Source organism: Neodiprion fabricii, chromosome 3 (genome assembly GCF_021155785.1).
Source record: "Neodiprion fabricii isolate iyNeoFabr1 chromosome 3, iyNeoFabr1.1, whole genome shotgun sequence".
Classification (NCBI taxonomy): domain Eukaryota; kingdom Metazoa; phylum Arthropoda; class Insecta; order Hymenoptera; family Diprionidae; genus Neodiprion; species Neodiprion fabricii.
In genome coordinates, this window is record NC_060241.1 from 30,872,047 (window position 1) to 30,899,562 (window position 27,516).

Here is a 27,516-nt window from a genome sequence, read left to right on the forward strand (position 1 = left end):
GCAGCCCAGCGCTCAAGATATTTCGTTAGATTTTCTCAAAAAGTGCGCGCGCAGGCAGGAACTGAACTACGTTTCGTAGCGGATTTGTTGAACGTTTTTTTTTTTCATCTTGTAAATTTAAGTTTAGTTATCCTGACCAGGGAGAAAAGTGGAATCAGTGAATCAAGTTGACTCAAAAGGTGTCCTCAAGTTGGTACCAGTGATTGTAAAGAGGTACGTGCATCCGATCATCCGTGAATTTCATTCCTATTCTTTTTAGTTCAATTAAACAGTTCACATTTATCGATGTTTTCCATCGTTTTAACGCCAGCTATTCGACCTGTGATATCTATCATTGTTCGCTCCACGAGTGTATCGTCGATTTTACGGGTCGATGACTCGGCTTGTAGTATCGATTGAAATTACTCGATTACACCGAGACCAAACTTGTTTTTAAATCCTAAAATTTATAATTCGTTGCAAAACCAGCGATGAACTCAGAGCATCGCGGTATATTGTATACGGAACACGATAACGCGTATACTGTTAACGTTGGCCAAATTAGTACTGAATCTTATCGATACGGAAACTTTGCCGTTCACGTTGTAAAGTAAAGACATAAAACTTTTCCTTTATCTGTAATTAGAATCGGAAAAGCGATACTTTGAGGCCTTTGTCTTGGATAAGAGAAAATAAAAGAATATAAAAGAGGGAACAAACGGGTCTAATTGCGGGAGGAATTATTATACGGTTATAAATTCGATGCCGAGATCTTTCCCAAGCCGTTTTTTTATCACATTGTATGCATTTGTATCAGAATTGAAGTTGACTCTGTGAAAATATAGTATAGTTTACATATACACAGTGTTCTCGTATTCCCACGGTTGAGATGGCACGGTTCAAAGTCAGGGCCGTCGAGTTACCTAACAGGCGACTGCGTATACATAGCTATAATACACCGACCATCGTAAAAACGAGAAACCTAAAAAGAGCTAGAAAGAAAAAGTAAAAAGTAAAATGTGAAAAGTAAAATCTAACGGCGGAAATTAGAGGGCCCGTGTTTTATTTTTTTTTCTATCTTATCGCGCTCTCAAACACCTCGCCCTGCGTAACGTTATCAACTTCAAATATGACGTCTCTAGCTCTTGGCTCAGCGCCGAATCAAAGTGAAATAATTTCATCGAAATCAACTAAATTTAATTGGAACCTGAATAGTTTCATTTGCATTTTACGGCCTGCTGTCATAAACGAATTATATCTAACAGCATATATTACCTACCCTTTTTGAGTAACTACTTTTTTTTTTTTTTTTTTTATCGTACCCTAGAAAATGTTTATAGGTACAATACGAGTTCGAGGTACATACTTGGAGCATTTGAATAATTCCCACAGATAGAAATTACGTTCTCAAAGTCTAGGAAAAAATGCATTCTCGGATACCGTCAGGATTGATTATCGCTCACATTCTAATGACCGACTAGAGAGGAACGGTTGTACCTATATTTTCGAGACGTGGAGGAGACTTGAACGCGTGACGAGACACGCTACGTGTTTTCCTTACTACAGCATAGATATACGCGTGAGCGTTTATGATTTTGTCTACCGAATTTGTAAGCCATGACCGCGAGCTACCGCGTGAATAATCGAAACTGTCGCGTGCCTCACTCGTCCATTGTTAATAAACATTTCAATAAAAAGCATCCGTGTCGGATGAGCGTAATTTGGGGGTTTCGTGATCCGAGTGAAAAATTACCAAAGTTCAAGACCCTTCTCCGAATTTCCTCCAGGTTTCCGAGCCTTGTTTATAACTCGCACATAATTGTCTTCGAGTCAAGCTGAGGAACTTAAAGCGCTGCCGACGTCACCGCTTCTGCGTTTCGGGCCCCACCTTACCTCGGAACTAGTGCAGCACGAAATTTGATAGGGAAAAAAACATCGCGTAATTTAATCCAACTCGGCTCGCAGTCTAAAATTTGTTTCATCGAGCGCTGGATTCCCGGCGTATTCCGACCTGCCCCACTAGCAGCAGTCGTTCCACGGGATCTTCGGCGCCTCGACGCCTGGGCGTTGACCCCTCGTCGGCGCAACTCTCCTCTCCAGGGTCCGTAAAGCGGAGCGGGCCGCTCCGTCGGTAAAATCGACTTCTCTACGAGTCGGGGTTACACCCATGATTCTCTTCGCTATTAACGCTAGCCAAGGGCACCACGAACCCGCGGGCCCTTTTTGGTTCGAGTTTGCGAAGAGGGAGGAAGAAGCTGAGTGCTAACGAAGAGCGATAAATAACATACTCTTGCTTCTTTCTCCTCTCATCGTGTGTGTATTGCATACCCAAGTGAAACATTGCACGTTATATTTTTATCGAGCTGGTTCCTTTTTAGCCATTTTTTCTAATCCCTTTTGGGTCGCGTCGGTCACACCTGCTGCACTCGAATCGCTATGTATGTGGTCGAATGTGGGCGACATTAAAATTACAGTTCTGCTGTTATGTGTACCATCATCGCGAACTAGACAAATAGGGGTTGTCGTAATGACATAGATACTCGTAGACGGATATTTGGTTCAGCGATAGCTTGCCTTTAGTTCAGAGACTCTCAACGATTTTTGTTTTATTCGGAATACACGCTCGATGCTTGCCAATGAAAAATGAGAAACTTGACTTTTTTGATTGAGAAAAAATTCCACACTGTGAAAGAGGAGAACCTCCGCAGGTCTTTGAAAACTTGTTTTACATTCTGTACTATACGAATCAAATCGATATTTCGCGAAGAGAAAGGTAGATCCTTCTTCCTAAAAGCCAGTTATCTCGCTGAAGAATAAACCAGCGGCCAGAAGCGAACTTCGAACAGCAAAACAACGTTCATCGTATCTAATACCTGTAATACGTGTACCCGTCATTTGAAATATTCGCAGTAACCAAAACTTGAAATCCGCCTCTCTCAATTTCAGTTATGACGTAATTTTCTATCCATAGGAAAGAAATTGGCGACTCGGCTGGCCGGTTTATCAACGTGAAATCAATCCGGGCATTATATCCTGCACAGTTTGAAACCGTTATTCGCTGATACGCCCGTCAATCAGACGTCGCGATGTTTAATTATCGAACTTGGTGTATGATTTGTGACGAAGCGGTGCGAGATTTGCACCAATGCAAGATGTAGGAGAAAAATACTACTGTTATAAATCTTCGGCCCATTTGTTCCCAACGGCACAAACGGCGCGTCTATAATCTAAGCATCTTCAGCCAACGAAGCAAATTCACCTCGGGCAAATATTTCAGCGTCGCGTTCACCGGAGATGACTGTGTTTGTCCGTATATGCAGTATTTTTTAACATCTATTACCGTTGCTCCAAGAGGATGCCAGATGCAGACGGCGTCCTTCCGATCGAAGCCGATATGCAAGCCTCTGGCTCCGGAGATGGACACGCGGCGCCAGGTTAGCGGAGGCATTAAATCATGCACCATGAGCTTAGCGGAAGTTACGTATAATTATACACTAAAATTCATCCGCTAAACGTTTACCGTCCAACGTCCTCGTTATCCAACTAAATCGCACACTCTTCATATAAACCCGCGGTAAGAAAAATTATAACGGATTCTGCACAGTAGGATCGTTGTCCCAGATAAGAAATTCTTGGTTCCTTTTTACGCTACTTAATATATGTGCATACGTATAAACCTGAGGTCGAAAAAAAAGTGTTGGGTGGTTTTATTAATTGCCTGTTGGAGGTCTAATAGAAATCCGAGCCCACGTACGACGGTCTGCAGTGCATGATGGATACTTTTTACTGCCATATTACCTGGAGGCAGTAGCCCGCTATAAATAGGTACGCGATTGCGATTTCAACTGGCACGGCCACATCCACGTGGAGAAGCTCGTCTCCTCCTCCGCCGAATATGTTTCAGCTGTGGAGGTTAAGCGCCGGCAAAGACGCGGGCATGTTCTTCGGGCACTTCCACGCGGTGCTAAGTGAGGCATAAGTCATTCGGCTAGCTATCTTACGGGAGAGATGATTGGCAGTTCTCATCCGCAACCATTAAGTACCTCGTAGTTATTCTAAATAGCTGCGCTGTTAATACACGTGACCTCGGTAGCTAATTCCAACAGTAGGTGAAGCGGTTTTTTATTACGGTAAATATGTGAGGAAGATACAATCAATCCGTGAACGTCGCTCGGATCTGGAAGGAAAAAGGGAAAGAGAATTATAATTAGGCAGCAGCACCGGTGAACCGTCATTCGCGATGACCCCGTTGCTGCGATGCTTTACAGAAGTGAACGATCCACAGCCCGACGTCCTCCGGCACCGCGTGCAAAACAGTTTTCGCGAAGGCCGCGGACCTTGACAATCACCTGCAGAGCAGATCGCCGACTGATGTAACAGGAAAGCCTTTCGCCATGGACGTACACGGGACATCCGGTTGCGCCAGATTCGAATTACATATACTTAGACGCGTAACGTGGTGTTACGAATCCAGAGGGGTTCTCATATTCCGAGGAACGAAGGTATTATGACCAGTTACCGCATGCCGGCTGATTTGCATGAAGGTGTTCATGCGGCCGTGCGAGCCGGGAGAGGAAGCGGAGAAAGAGATAAGAACCAAAGGTGGGCCAGTAGTGGGATCCCGGAGTTTGTGGACCACGCAACGGTAACCGCGGTCGCGAGAACTTGGCGCGAACACTTCCAGCAACACCGTTATACTCGGCTATCTTGTATACCTACTCTCTTGCAGGTAGGATATACGAGTATACCCGAGTCCAAGCTCGCCATCACTGACCGAGGAATGATGGGGTGCCGAATGGATTTACGCCGATCGTTCCATTCCCAACTCCGTTCCCATCTGGCCTGGTTTAAAAGAATTTTGTCTTCGTCCATCTGGCACGAAATCCATACCAGTCAGTACTCGTCCCACTTCAAAGAACACGAAGAGCCAAAAGATTATCGAAAATTACAATATTCATGTGTATTGCAAAATTATTTCCACAAGCCACCTTTTGACGAATAATGAAAATTTGTTTCAAACACGTCGAGAAATTTCTGTACACAGCATTGGACTATGCTTATCACTGCATTGGCGATGTTTTACAACTCGATAAATATTCGATACCGTGCGCCAGCCTATTTCGCAGATAGCGAAGTCAGCCACCCTGACAATGGAGAGGAGGTTGTTACGATACCGTGAAAGAGTCTGCGGGGCGGATCCATAAATTTGTTTCCTTCATTTTTTTTTTTTTTTTATATACCGTTGTTGGGAACATACCTAACTACCTGCAGAATAAATAGGAAGAAGAAAAAGTTTCTGATAACTAGAACAATATGTGTGTACGGTAAAGTCCGGTGATTAAAACCGCGCATCGAGGCTGGGAATTTTTTATGTGAATCCCGAGCGATTTAATCTTTTTCCCAATTTTGTAACGGTGCAGTGGGGAGTTTCGCGAGTAGGTACCTACGCCAGTTATCTTCAACTAGGAACATTACTCGCACTATTTTGAATCCAGGTCAAAGCTGTAGCCTCGCTCCCTCGACTAATCGCGGCGGTATTGAACCGTTGGAAAAAAAGATGTGCTAATTTCACCAGCCAAAAATTGCCTACTGTGATATTTACAGAAATTATTTTCAACAGCGCGATCCAACACTGGTACGAAAATCGGCTGCGAAAAGGTCAATGCTCGGATAATGAAAGATGAAAAATATCGAGACCGCGATCAATGTCATTCACACTTGATAGGATTCATTCACTTCATTCACGAGCACCTGTAACTACACGGCCCATTCTGCCGAGTCACACATACGTGTCGACGATCCATTATCAGAGATAAACGTAAATGACTCACGGCTGTATATAATTAAGGCAGAACGGGTCTGTCAGCCTGCGCCGCGTGGTTCTGAAAGGCTACTGCGTGTATTGCGTTCTATACACTTTAATTTCAACTGGTTATCTAATTAGACAGAAAGAATGAAAACGGGCATAAAACTCGGAGTGTAGTTAATGAATTGTTATGGTCGCAGTGTTGCTATTCTCATGCAATTAGTAAATCTCGACTCTCGAGCGAATTCTCGTTTGTTAGAAGGAAAATTACTCGGATTGTTCTTAATTCACGGCAAGACTAAAATTGGACACTGCCTGAGGGAACGGTTCAGTAGACCGGAAGCGATGAAGCAACAGAGCGTCGGATTCTAACGCGTTGAATCAATTAGGCCATCGAAAACCGTTAACTAGCTGCGATGGTATACATTTTACCAGTTAGGCGATCGAGCCAATTGACCCACGTTAAGTACGCCAACGACAGCGTCACTTAATTCGAAGTGTAACTAGCGTTTACTACACCCATGGCGTGCATGAATGACAGGCTGAATTTTGTCTTCTCAGTGATCAACTTGCATCGATACAAGCTCTTCTTAATCGGTATCACGCGAATAGCGATAATTGTAATTAACTTTTGTGAAAGAAAGTCGATCTAGAGTTTTGCTCTCTCGAAATGCAAGCACTGAAACCCAGCTATGGAATAGAATGTGAAAAATTATGACATCGTGTGGAATCGGACAGAGTATGCCAGGAAAATCCTTTTCCAATAACTTGAATGGTCCGCGAAAGAAATGCACGATGGATGTAACAGGAGGAAAAGTCACACTCTCGGATTTCTGTTAGTTGGTGAATTCTTCGTGTTTTCTTCGGTTACAGATTCGACTTTGTAACACGGCTTGTGTCTGTAATCCGAGTCGCCGACGAATTGCTCTAATTGTGCAATACAGCTGATTTTTTAACCCACTCATGCTTGTTTAGTCCAACATTTCATTTCCATTGTGTTTTCAGCGCGCCAATCACGTCCTCGTTAATGAAATATATTACGTACGTCAAGACCGACGATCAAGGATCTCTATTGTAGAAACGGCTCATTACTCCCTGAGTATTCTCACCGTTTTTAACCCACGCGAAGCGATTAAAATTCGTTAAAAATGGAGGTGACGAATGAACGGTAAATTGGCGACTATAATTTTACAATATACGTGTACAAAGTTATTTCAAAAACGACAGAAGACACAGTGAATTGACAGTCAGTTCAAGAATCTCCAGTTACAGCGAGTTGGTAATTAATACGAGGCTATTGAATATGGAACCAATACGAATCGTTTGTTTTACAGAATCTTTTTGCCCGCAGAGAGAGGTATTTGTGTCACTGGATATACAGAACGGATCGAAAGGTCGGGAGTAACGGTATAACACGAGTAATACGATGACCGCCTAAAACATGACTCAACTTGACTTGTTCTCAAATAATTGAACGATGTTTCAACGTCCACTTATGCAACACGGGGACGTTGATCTTTACAAATTATAATATGTACACACCAAAGGATGACGAATATTTAATGGTCAATGACACTTTCGCGTATGAATAAAATGGGTCGTGAGGTGTTTTTTCTTTTTTCTTCTTCTTTTTCACTTCTTTTTCTTCAACCATTATATACATCGCTCAATTCGTGTACGTGGCTGGTACATGTAGACACTCGCGTATCTGTGGATAACTTTTAAATTACTAAAATCATTCGCGTACGGCCGAACGACGGTAACGGAATTTGAATATTTCTGTCGCAAAATAATGGAATCCATAGAAAGACGGTATTTACTGATATTCTAACAGCCTCGGCAATTTCGCACATGATAGAAGTATTTATGCAACCTAATACCTGTAAGCGTAACGGTTTCACAAGTTATAGGCCTAATTTAATCTGAATTTAAAAGAAGATAATAAGGAAAAAAAAGCACATCCTGTGTAACCACAGAGGAAGAAAAATTCCAACGGAATTTGCAGGGGGGAGCTGTGAGCTTCTATAATTTGTGGAAAAATCGTGAGACTGAATTCGATCGTTGCGGTAAGCCCGATCTTGACGGGATTTACTGCCAGCCAAAGACAGCTGCGGTTGTTCCTTACTTTTTTTTTTTTTTTACCTATTTACGTATTTTTATTTGACTCTTTTTATTCTTTCACGTTCTCTAGTACAATAGAGCTAGCGAAGCGCAATGTCCGGCCGTAAGGCTGCACGGAACAAGAGGCGAAGGCCTGCGGAAAGAGAAAAATGAAGGCGCAAGAGGCCTTAAGAAGGTTCGCCACCGTCCGAAGAGATAAGACAACCTGTTGCTCGGCTCGACAAGCGACCGCATCGCTGACGTTCGCCTGGAGTCTTCGAGAATACAAATGACTGGCGAAGTCAGACGTGCGGAATAGCAATTAAAACCTACAAGCCCTGAATACTCGCGGCTCTGGGAATTGTTCGGCGGTGAGAAATAGAGATGAACGAAAAGAATTCACAATCAGCCGAAGCCCGTTATAGAATGGCGAGGAAATAAGATTTAAAATAACTGGAATAACAATTAGTGTTTCTCTACGAACGGCGAATAAACTTCGGTGGTGGAATCTCAATTTCGATACCGTTCTCGATTGCGTATTGTATAGTTGCTTTATCTTAACCGTACAGTCTTCATCACTCTCGCTGTGGGCTTGGCTCGTGTGAACCGCTCGAGTCCGTGGTTCGAATTTAAATTACAACAGATAAATCGAATTCCACAATGTTTAATGGACAGTGATCAATCGATCGGGCTAGTTTGGAATCGGTTTTCGTATGGAGCGAGAATTTCTGATGAAGAATTCGTCGAAAACTCGCAAGTTAATCTATCCGTTTAATCGGAATACCAAATTCACGGTCATTATAGTTCTCTCAACGGACCGAAACTCACAGCATAAATCAGCGAGCCCCTCGACATTCGATAAGAACGCGTTTCCACTGATTCTAAATGCCGAACAAACACCGCGCAGTAAGACCATCGCCAATAACGCGAACTACGTGATAATAATCAATTTCACCGTTCGACCTGCTCCGTAGTGCCATAAAGAATTCACGAGGAGTAGCAGGGAGCCAACGTTGTGCATAAAGTACCATCTTCGTCGGACACGTGATTTTGCCCATGTGCGTGAGCGCATTCGTGCGATTTGTTTCATTGTCAGCGATCGGGCATAAATCACAAAACCTTCGGTTATGGGCACCAGTAGCTACGATTGCATCGCGGTTCAGAGCCGTCTCGGAAAGTTCAAGAAACCCCAAAACCCACGAACCGTTGGCACAGTCGAACAGTCCATTTAGAGCTCCGTTTCAGCCCGCAGGTCGAGAAGGAAGCTAGGCGTTTGTTTCAAGATTCATTCTCCTCTCGAAACGGTCAACTCCCGGATGCTTGATGTTCGGTCAGCAGTCAAAAAAGTGGGTACTCAAGTTTGAGGTAAAGTACAGGATGAAAAAGGTTCCTCTGCTCGATGTCGTTCTGCGGAAAAAGAAAAGAATCACGACAAATGATTCACTTGGGATGGGAAAATTTCATACCAACGGAAAAAAATTTCACCACCAAATTACGCGCGGGGTATGAAAAACAAAAATCTGCCTTTCTTGACCGTCGTTCGCTGCATGATCTTTTTTTTTTTCTTTTTTCACCCCATAATCGATCTTGGACTAATGACAGAGCCCCGGAGAAAAAGCACCGACAGACATAGTCGGGAATCGTGGAAACCAGTCGAGCTGCGGCTATTTCAAAGGGTACAAAACAGCGATAAACGACTGAGAATATAAAGAATTGTGGTTATAGTCGAACAGAGCTTACGGTGACCCTCTCACGGAACTCTGTAGTGGCTGGACATGACCCCGCATCTCTCTGTCATTCTCTCGCTCTCCCTTTATTTTTCTCACTTCTTCTTCTGACACTGCGCCAGATGTTGCAGCAGAGGTTCAGATAACAGAAGTTTCCGCCACCCAGGTGTAATTGAGCAGTAAGGTGATAGGGCCAAACCACAATTGTGATACAAGGAGCAAAGATTCCTACCAAACAAAGAACCGTTTGTATCCAAGTAACTTGATTGATAATGTTTATTACAAGACGTCGCGGTGACTGAGACACGCACCGAGTTTATTGTGGCAACTTAATTGAAACGTTTTTATGTGATAATTATGAGGCGCGGTTCTCCGCTCGAATCCGTTAGAAATGCGGCTTGGCGCTAATGGCAATCTGTTTTTTGTGTCCGTAACTCGTGTGGCTACTTCAGCCGGCTTTTGATACCGATTTCAATAGCCAATCTCTTAGAAAATGTGTAATAAGAATATGTCGAGAATAATATACATCTATCGCAAGGTATTCTTCGCTTCGGTAGCTGCTACCAATCTCGTCTCACCTTCGTTTTACGTTATGTTCAAAAGCGTGGTTACTGCCGTAATTACTTGATTGTCCATCGTGATATATTATAGTCGCAGCTGTAAAAGTGACGAAATTCTAAGTCATCATCTACCGGATGAGGTGGTCCTATCCTCATTGGCAGTCATTAGTCAAAGTGGATCGGCAGAAGCGGCCAAGTGAAATTCACTTTTTTCTGTGTTCTATTCGTTACTGCTGACAATGATAAGTCCTTGCTCCGAGACGAGGTCCAATCAGCTAAGATCCGAGCTTTTCGTCTCATTCGTTTTTTGCAGCGGTACCTCAATACTCCGAATTTTGGGTAAAAGAAATACTCATTCTCACTGACGAGGCGTTTTTGTTCATATCGGTTTGGCCCGAGTTTGCTACCGTGGATGTTGTTATTCCGGACGCCAAAATCACCTCGGTTAATTCCCACTCACGGCGAACCCATGCGCGAGGAGATTGAAAAAAAAGCCAACCATGAATCGAAGTCCGTCTGGAATGCGTATAAGGTACAAACGTACGGTACGTATCTACACTGTGACAAATCCCGGTTCTAATCCTTCACGTCCCTCGTTCACGAAACAGGCGTAAAATTAGTAGGTGTTTGAGAGAAGCTGGAGACTCCTTCCTTTTCTTCGCTCCTCCCGCCTTCCTTCCCTCGGATCTTGCTTCTCTCACTCGGGGTGAACGCGCGAGCCGAGGAACGACGAAGGTGAATAGAGCTCGAAGCCGAGGGATTACCGAGAAATATCAACCTCGACGACCACCTGGTGGATGCAGCCTTTCTATCTACCTGCTACTAACGTCGCTTCAATATCAGCCTTGGTTGGTTACCAGCCTCATCCGCGAAGGATTTCGAAGAACCAGGATGAAACGCCTTCTCACCCCCTAATCAAGCCTGTCCTCCTTTTCTCTCCGCTTGTCACGCGAAAGCTTTACGGCGTTGTTCCCTTCTTCTCCTTGAACTTTTTTGGCCGATCGCCCCACCGCGAGGTCAAAGTCAAGGGTACTTTCCATCAGAGAGATACCTTAGGTGCTCTTCTTCTTTGCAACAGAAGGTCAAGAACTGCTTGGGATATTTTCTGGAGCAGTATTGCGGGTTAAGAGTCTTCGCCAATCATTTTTTTTTCTTTTTTTTTTTTCCGTCAACTCAATACCGACGCGATGTTTTAGAGGTGCTGCTCGAGAGGTACAGAATTCGGAGAGAAAGATGGAAATTCATACGAAGCCTGGAGCTATCGCGGTATTACCCAGGCCGCAGAAAAACACATATACAATACGGATGCAGAGCCGTTGACGTTATCGCATGAAATTTCAATTTCTCATTCCCCCTTCGTCCCGGGAGCAAAAAAGATCGCAATCATTTGCAACGTTGCATGGAACAGCTTTATGATAGAGAACGTCAGCGCTCACCTTGATGGAATGAATATAATATATTTACGCGGCGTATGATCGCGGATCTATCTCGCCTGCACCCTGCTTCCTGCGCCTGAGTCGGCAGGTAATGAGAAAATATTCGAGGTAATGAACGGACCGAGCGGACTCAGTCTAGACTCTGTACTTACAGAGCATGCGGCCATAAGACGCCGCCGGAGAAGAAACGACGTTAAATCATCTCATGCAATGGGGTTCCGGACTATTTCACGCAAGAATAACACAGACGCCTCTGGTAATTACGCAGGACGGGAGGTCCGCGGCTCACCGATGTTCGCGCATTCGTCCTATAACATTCCAGTATTCTTACGACGTGCGGGATCGAAACGTATATAGTAAAAATACAGAGCTGTTCAAGGATAATAATTATTTATTGCTCCGCTTTCCATCAGGACTTCTTTTACTACCGAGTTTAATGAAGATAGGATAGCAATAAAATGATTCCATAAGTTTTACATCCGTTGCACAAGTACGGTGTAGCCGTAGAATCCCCCTGTAAGCCTCCAGGGCTCTTTCTTCTTGCATCGAACCGACGTGGACATCGCTTGATGGCCTTCCACAATTTTCCCTGGGATTTGCTTTTTATTCCTTCCGGGCATTTGAATCGCGACGGAGAGCCGAGACAAGAAGACACGAGACTGTCGCTGCAGAGTTGGCGAAAAAAATTTGTAACACGGACGAAGCGCACCGAGTATCTTCTCGTGGCATTATGTATGTACAAAGAAGCGACTGCACAGTCCAGAACGCAGCTTCTTCAAGCACGGACGCTGCCCGGAGATCATGCGTCAAACCTTCACCAAGGGAGAATAATTCTCAGAGAATACGAGCGAACGCTGCAAAGTGAATCAGAATAAGCGAGTCTTCTCGCAGGACGTTTCGTCTTATTGTTAGCTCCTACAGTGAAAATTCGAGTAGTTATTGTAAATAAATGGAGTACAAGATCGTTTGTTCTCCAGAAGCATGAACGTGTTTTGATGAAAAAAAAAATTAACCAAAGCTGTCGGGAATTTTGCCTCCTGGATTGAAGAAATGAAGCAGTCAAGCGGATACCAGCGACTTGTTACCAACAATGAGACCGGTGTAAGGAGACATTTTGACACTGTTTTATCGATCTTTTACGACAGATTCACCGAGATGCCTGCGCGGACCACAACCTCCAACGACTGGATGTTAAGTGCCAACCGTCGGTGAACCGCGCACCTAGTCATCGGCGGCATAGTCAAGGGCTCGCGAACCGGAGGTCATTGTACGGAGGTGGAGTTGGAGTTGAAGGTGACTGCACCACCCCCTTTTCTCCCGCGGCTAACATCCCATTCGTTCAGACGATATCGCCGCTAATTACCATGAGGATTGACCGATAACTCAGCCGTCGTGGCATCAAGAATAGGCATGATTATGGGCTGGTTCCTGTAGTACGAAAAATATACTAGCCCAAATGATGCAACCATGGGGGTAGGCGGTATTTATGGATCTGCATGTGAGAACGAAGTTTCGACCAGTCCCTTGGATGTGGTCAATACCAAAACCGTTGCCGAACTCAAAATAAATTCAACCCTCGAGGCCTGCAGACGCGAAGTTTGCATGCCAAAGACTTCCGTGAGCCTGCAGCGCATCACAATCGCCTGATAAACAGCCCCGGAATACTTGTATACCCTATTTCGTAACTTTTGAGGTAACAGTCTAAGGATCGGTGAAGTTATATGGGCATGACGAGACAAATAGAGGTAATTCGCGAGGCATTTGAGGAACGAAAAAATGGATATGACCATTCCCGGTGGAACGGTTTCTCCTTGGTTCTGACCCGACGGTCAGCCGGACGGTAACATTTGCATGCGTTATCGTCGCTCTGGCAATCTTGATCCATCGCCGTCGCGTTACCGTACCGTACTCAAGGCGATCCTGGATGTTGTTCAAAAAGACCGTATACCTGTACCTCGACTCCGGACTCTATCGAGCTGTTGCGAAAACGATCGAGTTAGAGACTGTCGTTTCTACATGTAGGAAAACACTAATCACTTTCCCAAGGACATTTCTCTCGAAGATTGATAATGCGAAGCCGTACAACTACATCGCCCGGTCATTCAAGTCACCGTCCTTTCATTTGTAAGTACTGGACAGATGCCCGCTCTGAGTTCCGGTATTAATCTGCCCGCTAGCGACGTAAGAATGAGGATGAATTTGCATTCGGTAGCCGTGCAATCGGGCCTTTGGCTCACGGTCTTATACCAGCCTGAAGACTCTATCTCGCAACGATGATCAGATAGGCCAACTACTCGACATGGAAGCACCTCCTGTCTTTACCGTAGGCGATGGGTGTGCTTGTTGTACTTATGTACAATATATACTTACAACCCCGTGGAACTCTCCCTCTTCCTCTTTGCAAAGATCTTGCCGCCAAGAAAGCCGCTATCAAAGTTTATGCGTAACCGAGCCGAGTAATTGCAAAATTAATTTCGCTCATGAGCAATTACGATGATATTTATTTGAGATCACCTGTTGTGCCATTGTTAGCTTGGTTTGTACAAGCAAAAACTTTACGATAAAAGCTCTGCATGCACAAGTAAATAGAATGAAGTAAATTGTCGAGTTGAGCATGCATGGCGTAAATTTACCGTCACTTCTGAGAGCGTGTGCTCCAATGCTATCTTAATTGTCCTGATACCCATGATCACGATGAACTGCTCGATTGTACCTCAATCAATTAGACCCATTGCAAGCGAACATTTGCCGTACCTCCTGATTGTTGTTATGATTACGGGTTATCCTTTTCTCTGTACTGTCCAAGAAGCAGTGGTTCATTAACGATGGTTAATGTTATTCTTACGAGTCTCCGTATATATAATTACGTAGATGCGATAACAATTACCTGCCTCGCAGGATGTAAGGGGGAAAAAAAAAACGTAGGTACGATAATTTTACCTGTTTCTCAGGAAACCGTGCAATTGCTCCGAGGAAATTTCAATTCGACATACGAGATTACCACAAAATAAAGTATAGCTCAGCAGACCGAAGGGGAGAATATTTCTCGACGAGTTCTCCAAAAAATGTCTTCGACACGTACAATATAATGCCGACCAACAGCAAATCTCCTGTATTCCGTTAATCTCATGACTGGACTACGGAGGTGAAGGAGGTCCCTTCGATCGGGCACGACCCAAGAGAGCTGATCGCGCATCTTTCCTTCAGGGTCAAAAGGTCAGCCTTCTTCGTTGGCTCCCACTCGCGATGGCACCGTGAGCGTGTCCCCCGACCAGTATTCGAACCTGGGTTATCTTCGAGTACAAAGTCTTTGAGATCGGCTTAGAGTTCTATATCCGAGCCAGTTTAAAGTGCGCTGAAAGCTGGTCGCATCCTATGTGGTTCAGGAAATATCGCATTTCCCTCCATTCTGAAATATCCCATTCCCCCTGTACTCGAGTTATTTACTATTAAATTTTGAAACTTTCCTGTATCAGCGCGTCTCTTCACGTTCCGGTCGTTTCGCAAAGCATCCTTCGAACAGACATCATCACCGAGTGACGTGCGCGTTCGTCGACCTCTTGACTAACAGTCGTCCGTGACCACGACACAAAACACTTACTGGTACGGTCGTTTCACGAGAATACGCATTCAGCAGCAGATATATTGTATCGAATGCTTGCGGCTCTGATTACGGAGACTTTCCTCGCTACCCGTATTGCTTATTGTCTCGTTCGACGGGCTGGACGATAAAATTGTTCTTCCTTGGGTTTCTACTCATCCAACGAGACTTCGTGGTAGTGGCTTTATTTTCAACTGGTCCGATGAGCAAAGCCTCTACTGAAAAAGGCCGACGACTCTTCGCTGGCTAAATACGTGAAAGCAGCCCACGGAGTCGTTGTGGCTCGGCCATGCATTAGAGGTGTGGTACGGGTGGTCCTCTTCTAGCTGCAATAGCTGTACGTTGCAGGCCACAGGCTGTGCAGATATGTACGAAAGATTCTTAACCTTCGTGTAACAGCCGGTATATGAAGGCACGAATGCGAACTCCAGAGGTCACATTCGTGTCCGCAAAGATGAAGGCCTCTCTTGCCGGAGTTACCATTCGTGCCTTGTATTTCATTCCTCGACGCGTGATTCGAGACTCGGAGGCCGATACGCTGCGGCTTCGTGGCTCTATCGCGGTTCTTGGAATATTGGAATTTATCCCGAAGTACACACGAATCGATGTCTGCAAAGTATAACACTTTCCGACGTTCCGCGAGAGCTGCTGCAGAATTTTTCTCCGAAGTTTCAAGTTTTTTTTTACTTCTAGTTGCACAACTTTTTCCTTACTTGTTCTTTTTCTCTCGCCACTACACTCGACAAGGTGAAGCACGCTTCAGGCACGGGCTAAGCTTGCGAGAAAAACTTGCGTACTGATCATTAAAAAAATGTGTATTCAACGACCAGCAATCATGGCATGCACCTTCAACTGTAATGAGGAAATGCTTCTCTTCTGTATTATAACGATCTGAGCGAACTCTTCACAAATAACAAAGTTTTTACGAGCTCGCGATCTGCCTTATACTCGTGCGTCGCAGTTGTTTTGAATCTATTTACGCTCGAATTAGACATAAGTACATTTTCACCCAGCGGATTGTAACCCGTAGGCTCTTATACTCTGCAGTTTCGTGACAGATGCGTATCTTGATTTAAATTAATACAAGCAAAATTGCGATTGTGATCAGGCTTGCGTTATCCTCTTTATGGACGTGTCGGGAGCTGTCGCCGCATTTCTGATGCTGACTCTTCTTGATAAACGCTCGCGATAGAGACGGGAACTGGTTTCGTAGACGAAAAAAAAGCTTAGAAGAATTCTCTCGGGTTTCGCGAATACTTCACCTTGTATTCTCTTTTTTCCATCCGTCTGTCCGGTTGTCTATCAACGGCTGACAAGATGGGCTTGTAAGAAAGTGTAGAACGGGAAACGAATAAAGAATTATATCCAAGAGGTGAAATTCTGAGTCAGTTTTTTTGGACGAGACTGAAAGGCGTCTCCCTGTCATAAAATTTTTCTCGTTCTTGGACGAATACCCGTTTCAATTCAATTACACGTGGCGCGTGATTCTCGGCGCACAGTATATTTCAAGAGAACCGTTACATGGGTCAAAACTCTTGAAGAAATTTGAAGCCTCTCCTACTTGGACCGAGAAAAGTCCCACACACCACAGCTCAATCCTTGATATCCTTGGCTCTGAGCCCGACTCGAACGCCGCTCGGAATGTCCATTATTTTTCCTGCTTTCCAAGCTCGGAGCTAACGCTGCCTGGTGCGCGATGCACTTCCTGTTGAACGGGTAGAGCCGAGGATATCGGATCGGTAACAAAACGATAATTCGCGCAATAAAGCAGAGGCCAGGAAGCAGTGGGAATCGCCTCGAACGCACGCCGGCGCACCGGCAGCGCCTATAAAAGCTCATCATCTCTGCAACGAGAGGCGGCTGCTGCATTGCGTATACCGTAAGGGTATAAAAAGGAGGAAAGTATACGGTACATGCATGCATGTGCACGGACTGTTTCTATCCAATCCGCTACACTTCGCACAAGTGTACCAGGTATTTACTTCGCAGCAGATGTAATTTGCGGTCGCGATTAGCGGCGATTTCTGTTCATGCATAATTAGCATAAGCTTGGTGAAAAATCTGCTCAGTTTATGAGACAAGTTTGCAGTATGAAAATCCTCGTTAAATCGAACCGGAAAATATTTTACCGGTTTCAATTACTAAGTTTTGTTTAGGCGTGGTCGTAAGCCTCAATTTTGCCTGTTACCGATTTACTTTGTCTGTGATAAAAGTATAGCGGAAGGAGTTCAACAATTTGAGTTCACGTTTGATAGCTTTGCAGTCGGGACTGCTGGGATTAACTGCTTTTACTAGCGGGAAATATACAATTAAAAATCTACCGGTGTTTGTTGAATACATAGATAAATTTAAGGACAGGGTGAGCGAGTTTTATAGGCTGCCTAAAGTTTCAGACGATTTCATTGGCGCATTATGCGCCCGAATTTCCTCTTCATAAAGTTTCGGCCACAAAAGTAATACCCTCTCAATTCTTCAATCGCAATTATACAGCGTGCAAGTTCTAAGAAGGAAAGAAAACCTCAGTCTGATGGCTGTCAATAACTTGTTACAACGAATCAATGGAATCACAACATTTTGATAATGTTATTTTATTTATTAATAAAGGAATAATGTACCCTGCACGATTCTAGAGAAATTTGAAACGAGTAAATTCGAAATCGAACTTGTACTTACAATAGCAAGAAACTAGGTTTATGATATTTGTTTTCCATCACTAGTCCCTCCGGTGTCTCCATTATTCTTATTGTTAAACAAATTTTCTCTCGTTTGTTTCAGATGGGTTCAGTTCCAGTCAGCCTCAGCGCGTTGGCGTTGATCCTAGCGTTCGTCAGCACGTCGCACGCAGCTTTAGGTAATTAAAAATTTCGAGCCGTTCAAAAAATTCCCAACTACAATACACTCAGCTCCCGCTGGTCTTTACTCAACGCAGCTTTGCCACACCGGATTTGGCACACGTGAGTGACGTGTATAGGTATTCACATACGTGGTACAGGCAACTACATACCCGTGGTGGACGGTATTCGCGACACGTTGTACGCTACACGCGATACGCGCATGCAATTTGACCTGCGTACACTTAAGGGGTGATTCCACATCATCTTGAGATTACAACCATTCAAGGCATTCCTTAAGCGCTCCTCCATATCAGAGGAAATGCGCAAGAGGAATTGTCCGGAAACTACGATAGTAAATTGCCAGCTGCCCCGATAGTCATACTTATTGTATACTATACCTGTCAGATTCTACAGGCGTACAGTTTCTGCGAAAAGTGCCTTCGAAGTAATAACATTTAACAATAATAAAAAACAAAATCGTTGTACAATATGTGCTAAACATCAGCGGATACACTCCGTTCTCTGCGTGAACTTACTTCAAGTCAACTAATAATAATTTTTTATTTTCTTCATCAGCGAGGACTGCGTTTGAAAAATTAACGGATTACGACTACAGAGGTGTAACGTACTACACGGTGAGGAATCTGTCGCTGTACGAATGCCAAGGATGGTGTCGGGAGGAAGTCGAATGCCAGGCGTTCGCATTTTCCTTCGTGCCTAATCCCTTGGCGCCCACGCAGGACACAGTATGTCAGCTTCAGAATGAAACAGCCGCCTCGAATCCCAGTGTTCAACCGCAAAGGGCAGCGAATATGTACTACATGGTCAAACTGCAGCTCAGATCAGGTACGAAGATCAGCCTTTAGCTGTACAACGCATTACTGAAGCGAACCTTGGTATGTTGATTTGTTGGGAGAGGTCAGCGCTCCAAGGCACTCGGGGCACATCATATTATAATACTTATAGCATTATGATGATGCAAGAAAGTGCGTTACTCATTTTTTCGGTGCATTATTTATGATTTTTTATTTTCCTTATTCAAAAATAAGAATCCCTCGATACAAGGTAAACAATAAGTTATGAAACTTGAGATCTCTCTGCAAAAATTGATATTTTCAATTTTCTTTCGACCGTATTCTAAAGCCCTGTGTTTACCTGTTCCCTTTTATTCTTGGTCAAAAAAATATTCAATGGTTATTCGGGACCTGGAAAATTCCTGGAAACTTCAGATACCGGCATGATATGTGTTTGTAGCATACCGGCTTGTTGTTTTAATCGAATTGCTCGATGGATGAGTAGAAACGAAATCATGGTTACTAAATGCGATTTGGGGAAATCCAATTTGATATTGCAGGATTGAAATGCCGGAGTGAACTTTATAATTGTATAAATTTAAAAGGCCCTGAATGTAACTTGAATAATTATCAGATCAAATTGGCAACGTGGTATTCGGTTGAGGGACGGGCTACTTTGGCAGAAACATACACGCCTCGAGTACCAGCCCATGACGCGCATAGTCAATCTCCACGTACCTAGATACCTAGGCCATCGTGTACAGACACCTGCGCGTAAAATATAAGTCGACGTAGAAAAAGCTGTTTGGTATATCGGGTTATTTCCTTGATGCGCCCCCATAAGGACCCCTGAGTGTCGGAAAATTGGGGTACAAGTCCATTCCGATCGTGAGCAGTTCCGAGTTTCGCCGGGGCAACATCAGCCACGTTCTAATAATAAAAGAGCAACGAGGAGCAGTTCAAAGTGGACTTGTACCTTGATTTGCCTACAATTAGGAGTCCCAGTGGGGCACATCGCGGAAATATCCAGGTGTATGTATATACGGGATCACCGTAGCAGGTATAATTTTAAAGATAAATTCCCAAAAGGACACTCAAGAGTTCCTTTTGTTTGCGCAGCGGCATACGATAATAGATTTTTCTAAGGGATTGCTGGTGCACCGTTTCCCCGCTCCCTTTCCCCCCCGCAGGGCTTAGGATCCCTATGTAAATGCATTAAGAATGTCCCAAGGCAAACGAGTACCTGCGAACGGTTGTAAAAGTTGAAGAAACCCGGTAACGCTGGTTTTGTACAAGTCCAATGGTGGTTCGGAACGCACCCCAAGACCCAAGCCGACAATTCTTAAACCTCGCAATGCAACGTCTATGGCTAGGTCTATATGTATAACAGACGGTCTGCAAAATCACTGCGGATAAACCGCGGGTGGTTGAGGTACACGTGCTCTTACATATACCGTACAGTTTAGAATCAGCATTAGCATTCACGTGTACGGTGAAGAATTTATACGTCAAGGAATCCTCGGGAAAAAATACCCCCGAAACTTTTACACCATGTAGCCACATAGCGACACGAATTGTGTAGCGCGGCAGGTAGAACGTGGTTTGATTTTACGATTCGCGAACGCGACGCGCCTACAACACGTACAGCCGTGTATGTTCGGTTGTCTGCCTCAGGCGCATGTGGAAAACTGACGTATCTTGCCAGGCGAAACACGTAGGTACGTCCCGGGAAACTTTTGGCTCTGGTGATCGTAATCGTAAGGATATGGAGTGACTTAAAATCTTAAACTTTGGGGAGAAATACGTCAGCTGTTATTCCATTTGCTGGCATTAGCGTAAATCGGTATTATTTATTCGGTAACCCGAAAAATTTCTTACATATGTATTTGAGTTCGACTATTATATGCCTACAAGTGAAAATGCAAAAGTAGGATGATTATTTTTCACCCTAGTAAATTGTACGGGTGTTATTTCGACGGTTCACTCGAATACCTAAAACTTTTTCGTATCTGTTATACTGGCAATAAAATGTAAGCTCTGCATTCAATCGGCTCGTTAATTTGAATCTCGTCAAAAATTGACTGTTCTGTTTTTAGTATCAAGTTTATGAGAGTGCTTGCAAATATAACCCGCGGTAGTCTCACTGTAAACCGAAATTTAAGTGTAAGCCGATCGTTTTCCGAGAACCCTGAAAGGCTCGGCTCGTTAAGCTGGTTAATTATAGATATACACATTGATTAACGACAGGGGTCTGAAACGAGATATAATCATCGCATGCTGCTACAAAACTAAGCATCGAGGCGCCGAATTAAAATGTAATTTGAAAAATAATGTGTCTCTGAAATACAATTAACAGACGCCTAGAAAGCAAGAATCACGTCGATTGTATATGAATGTTTCTTTAATTAAAGATTTTACTGATCGGGCACGTTGAATATTTTACAAAATGACAAGTCGTAAGACTAATTGAAAATTATACAATTTGGTAGTATGAAATGGCGTCATGTTCGTAAATCTTTCTTTCTTCGCTTTTTCGAATAAATTCAATCAACCAGATCATAACTTGATACGGTATAACATAAAAACGATTCATCCCTATTGTTATTCAGAGGAATCAAGTATATCAACCGGACTTCCACGCATGTTTAAAGCAGATTGTTTTTCTTCGTTCCACAGAGAACGTCTGTCTTCGGCCTTGGTCCTTCGAGCGCATCCCAAACAAAATGATTCGAGGCCTGGACAACGCCCTGATCTACACTTCGACGAAGGATGCATGCCTAGCCGCCTGCCTCAACGAACACCGTTTCGCTTGCCGCTCCGTCGAATACAATTACTTCTCTCTCCAGTGTCACCTAAGCGATTCGGACAGGCGAACAACCGGGCAATATGTCCAGTTCGTCGATGCTCAAGGCATTGATTATTTCGAAAACTTGTGCTTGAAAGGTTAGACTTCTGCTCATACAATTGGTCACCGGTTCAAATATCACGCGGCCGCGTTATGATAACGATAACGATCCATTCGACAGTTTGAAAAAAATATTGACCTAATTTAAGCTCGGAAAAACCTTTTGCCTTCACCTTTTCTTTTTACTTTTTTTTACTCACGCCACTCGACAACTTTGCGACCAAAAATCTCAATGACATTAGACGGACAACATCAGAGAGCTGGAAAATTGATTTGATATACTTTCTTTTCATATTTGCAAACGGTTGATTGATTAATTGCCATAGCATTGCAATGCCTAATTTTCTCTCAATAAAAATGAATTCAGTCAACGAGCGCTTTCTAACATCGTTGGTGAAGTCTTGCACACACTGAGTAAGAGAACGGAAAAAATTAATGAACAACCCAAAGGAGAAACCTACTTCAATCTTTTAAATAAAAATAAAATTTCCGACACGTAGGTAAGGAGGCATGCAAGACTCAGAGGATATTCCAGACGCCACGCATCGGTGTCGCCGATGACAAAGTTGCTCAGTATGCCGGACTCCACTACTACACAGACAAAGAGCTCCAGGTTCAGAGTGAATCAGCTTGCAGATTGGCTTGTGAAATAGAAAACGAATTCCTGTGCAGGTCATTCCTCTATCGTGGCCCCCCTCAGGGTGCATCATACAATTGTCAATTGTTCCACCTCGACCATTTCACACTGCCTGATGGACCCTCGACATATTTGAATGCCGAGAGGCCTCTTATCGACAACGGGGAACGGGTTGGATCCTACTTCGAGAACTTCTGCGAGAGTAAGTTTATCCTTCGAAGACGGTATACCTACTCCGGCTGTACTTACGCATCAGCTTAATGGACTGTATCGACGAATATATTCCGCATATACGGTGAAATACGCTCGTCGAATAACAATTCCCTCACCGGATGGAACGATACATGATATAAAACGCAATTATTCGTCACTTATTACCAACACATTGTACTAACTTTACGTTTTATGATTATCAATTAATTATCAAACTGCAGCTGGTGTCCGTCACGTTTGATAATTGACGGAGGAAAATATTATAGGTGTAGAATTCAATTTTAAGGACCGGAAGGACGGAATTGTACACAGCTTCCTTTTCTTTCATTTTATTCAATTTGAAATACAGTATAGGTTTTTTTTTTATTCACCAAGATCCACAGTCTTCAAAATCAGTTATACCGCTCACCGTTGAGTCTGGTGTAATTTTTTATTAGAATTCTAGTCACGGACTTGATTGAGCAATATACCGCTGTAAAGAGAGTAGTCAAATATTCATTCTTGGTACATTATACGAATATCAATTCTCAGAACATTTTGGCCAAGCTCTAAAATACTCGTCTTTTTCTTTACGTTGACTTAATGTTAAACTAATAAGTACGAAAAAAAAATGGACTTTTCCAATTAAATATGAATCTTTGGATATTCCGTACCTCAACTATCGCCAGATAACTACTATATACAGAATTCAGTAGTTATTGAAAACTACAAGGGAAGATTTAAAAGCCAATAACATGTTTTGTGGCTCTTTTTTCATTACATTAATGTCCTCTAGTATCACATTTGATATTCGTAAGTTGATATTAATATATTTTTATTTATGTTTACAGAGAGCCTTGGACCTCACGTAGATCCTCTTCCCGTAGTTTTCGACAGCACCGAGGATCCGACCATTAACAATTTAACCCGGACCGACGTTAATTGCGACAAAACTGGAACTTGTTACGACGGTAAGCGAGTTTGAACAATGAATTAACAGTTTTGGTGATAACGCATATTCTACAACATTTTGCGATAAATACCTTTGTTCCATTAATTTGAATTCTCTTTTTTAAATGCTCGTAGTTTCCGTGGACTGCAAGGACACGCGAATCGCTGTTCAAGTTCGTACAAACAAACCTTTCAACGGGCGTATTTACGCGTTGGGTCGTTCGGAAACGTGCAATATCGATGTATTGAACAGCGATTTGTTTAGACTTGATTTAACGATGAGCGGGCAGGATTGCAATACTCAGAGTGTGGTAAGCATCAATCACTGTTATTAATCGTCAAATCACAATCGCATTAAGGAAATTTCGTTTTCACAACTCTAGCCAATTAATGACCGCATTGCGGAATTTGACAACCCGCCACCGAGTGAACGAAAACCTATTCGCACGTCGTATTTTTGTAGATTTCGGATAAGGTGATGGGAAAAAAGAAAATGATCAAACTTTGTTTACGATAGACTTCCTTACTCGATCGTAATCACGTATACAAAACCATCCCGACTAGCTACTTTGGTCTATTGAATATATAGCGTGACGGTTTTCAGACGGGAATGTACTCGAACACAGTTGTGCTGCAACATCACTCGGTGGTAATGACAAAGGCAGACAAGATCTACAAAGTGAAATGCACCTACGACATGTCATCGAAGAACATAACATTTGGGATGATGCCGATCAGAGACCCGGAAATGATCAGCATAACTAGCGCCCCGGAAGCTCCTCCACCAAGGATTCGTATTTTGGACAGCAGATCGAGGGAAGTTGAAACGGTGCGCATTGGGGACAAGCTTACGTTCAGAATTGAAATTCCAGACGATAGTAAGTAAACCATACTGTAAACAATACTATACCCCCGGTTATTCGCAAAATTAGAGAAATTTTTTCGCCAATTATTGGCAAACAAGTACAGCAGCATACAAGTACAATTCGCTATCTATTCGGAGTAGGAAAAGCAAACTTATCAAGTGTTGATAGCGGTGTGAAAAATTCTGTCAACCTACTTTGTACTTGTGAAAAAATGATGAGATACAACCCGTCGTAAAGATCTCACTGTACGTAGTTTGTATAGTACAACAGCTCGGATCCCTCGTACGATTCTAAAGCTAAATAAAGTTACTTAACACTGCTAACACTGCGTATATTAAGATTATTTATTTATCGCCGCGTCGCTCGATACATATAATGTCAATAATTTTAAGAAAATATGTGCACGAATATAAAATTTAACGAACAAACATTTTCTATTTCAATCAATTTTATACGTAACAGACATTTTAAGGATACAACGAACGATTTTTTCAGCTCCATACGGGATCTTTGCACGTAGCTGCGTTGCCATGGCCAAAGATTCTAAAAGTACCTTCCAAATCATCGATGACGAAGGGTAAGCTCGAAAACCATTCAGATAAAATGTACAAAAAATAATCATTCTTAATTGAAACTACAGGTACTAAACGCTAACGACTTCTTACAGATGTCCAGTGGACCCTTTGATCTTCCCCAGCTTTACTACAGACGGGAATGCGCTGCAGTCCATCTACGAAGCATTTAGATTTACCGAATCTTACGGCGTGATATTCCAGTGTAACGTTAAATATTGCCTGGGACCTTGCGAGCCGGTAAGCTGATTTTAGGACTGTGCGGATTCCCGAAAATCTCGGGAAAAAAAGTTCGGGACGGGTTTATATCGGGTCGGGCTTTTTTGGGGATCCCGGAATATTTGGGAAACTCGGAGTTTTCGTGAAATCAAAAATAATCGGGAAACCAATAACCTTTGAGACACCCGAAACTTTTCTAATATTTATAATATTGGACATATATTAAATACTAAATATTATTAATGAATATTATATCTAAATAACATCAATATTTTCAGTAAAAAATAAATCAATTTTCATCGTATCATTATCTGTAGTCCGATTACAGAAAAGCAGAAGCTTCAGATCTTCTCAAGGATTCTAAACGGTTACAAAATTGTTACTTGGATTTACGGGAATCCCGAAAATTTCGACAAAACTGATATATTCGGCAAAACGGATGTTTTCGGAAATCCCAAGATTTTCGGGAATTCCCGAATCCAGACCCAACTCTGAAGGTTATTTCCTACTCGACCCGACCCGAAGGATTCTGGTACCCGTACAGCCTTGGCAGATGTCAATTTTGAAATACTCATAAAATTGCACGAGTGACTTGACTATATCTATGTTGAAATTGAAATAACCGCAAACAATTACGGGAAACAATATACTATCGATTATGTCATGGATTTTTGTTTCTGTCTTGTAGGCTGTCTGCGAATGGGGCCGTGAATCGGTGGAATCATGGGGCAAAAGGCGCAGGAGAAGCGTTGCTAATTCCACCGAAGCGAAGGGCGAAGATATGACTTTGTCTCAGGAAATTCTCGTGTTGGACTTTGGCGATGAAAAGCAATCTGAGTTCTTGCGTAACGATGCGAGCATAGATTTCAACGAAGCAGGTAACAACCCGTGATGTTCATCAATGCGATGCATTTAAGCGTTGGAAAACACTCATTGTCGATACACATATACATATATAGATACGGTGAATTATACAATTAAAGAGTGCGCCAAATTGTACAATATTTCTAACGATGCGTAAAATATTATTGCAGAAAAAACAGTGACCATCATAGAGCCTTGTCCAACGAAAACATCGGTACTTACACTCGGCGTAACCTGTGCTCTGTTGGTTTTGATCTACATAGCAACAATATTCTCTTACTATATGAAGAAGTGGTTGACGCCTCGCAAAATGGTGGCATGAAATCAACGTTGACGCATGTGGCTCACAACGAGCAGATTATGAAATACGATAGCTCGTGACATATCTTTGAAAAAGGGTCGGCAAGATACTCAAAAGGTAATTCATTTACGGAAACATTAGGATTGATGGTTCTATAAAGATTTAATCCACAATACACTTTCATATCAATAATAATACTAATTATATAATAATATCGTACTTGTTTAAGACATATTAGACATTTTGCACTAAGTATCATCTTTTAGCTACTTTTGATTGGGTTGCAAACATTTAGTGGAATCCAATATGTTTCCATCCAATAACGGATAATCTCATATTGTAGTAAGCATCAACAGATATTCGATTCTCAAACAGAGAACAGGAAAAAAAAATCAACACGAGGCAACAATTAAGTTTCTCATACTCATACCTGAGACTCGTACGATTTTTTTCTGAAAATGATCGATTGAATGATTTGTAAACTCATATCAAGACTAGTAATATTTAATGGCTCGCTCCTAATTAATTGTACTTATAATTTTAAGTCTATGAAAGAACAACGGTAATTAGCATAAGGAACAATAGAGTTTGTAAGTTTTCTCAGAAGCATAATAGAACAACGTACATACCAAGTGTACTACTGTAAGTGGCTCGAACATGAATTATATCTTCGTATCTTATACCGTTTCAAACGCGGAAATACATGTAGGGTATTCATCATAATGTCAGGTTTCTTTTTTCATGTCAATGTAGTACTGAAAACTGCCTAAACTAATTGTGCTGAATTCGGACTCCCAGTACAGGCAGGTAAACCTTACGCATATACGGCATACTAACTTTTTGGTAAGAATTGTTAAAACTGATTTGAATTAAGCTTGAAATCCGTTTGAATGAACGACATTATTGATACGAATATAAAACAAATCAATTCTCACCAAAAACATAGTACATTGGGTAAAAATTGTGATTTATTGGTTACGGTGCTCACTGTTTGATGAAAGATATTTTTATACATTATCTGACTGTAAGAATCAATTCTTCGAATTATAAAAAAAAGTGTATATATTATAATTGTTCAATCAATAGACATTTACTTAAACATAAATTTTACACGTATTTGTACGGTATTTATACACATGTTTTATTAATTAAACGAGACAAAATTCCATTAA

The 27,516-nt window shown here is 42.6% G+C and overlaps 1 protein-coding gene across 2 annotated transcripts; it reads left to right on the forward strand.

The window, feature by feature from the left end:
* On the forward strand, window positions 1-27,516 carry LOC124178826. 2 transcript variants are annotated; one of them, XM_046562529.1, is made up of 12 exons: window positions 1-213; window positions 17,985-18,060; window positions 18,620-18,889; window positions 21,514-21,780; window positions 22,243-22,581; window positions 23,423-23,542; window positions 23,658-23,833; window positions 24,112-24,400; window positions 24,884-24,965; window positions 25,056-25,200; window positions 25,868-26,057; window positions 26,214-27,516. In XM_046562529.1, exons 2-12 carry the CDS (start codon window positions 17,985-17,987, stop codon window positions 26,363-26,365), a joined length of 2,106 nt encoding a protein of 701 aa, XP_046418485.1. In that variant the 5' UTR covers window positions 1-213; the 3' UTR covers window positions 26,366-27,516. The 2 variants fall into 2 exon arrangements, with proteins under 2 accessions (XP_046418485.1, XP_046418486.1); XM_046562530.1 differs by having other exon boundaries at window positions 24,127-24,400.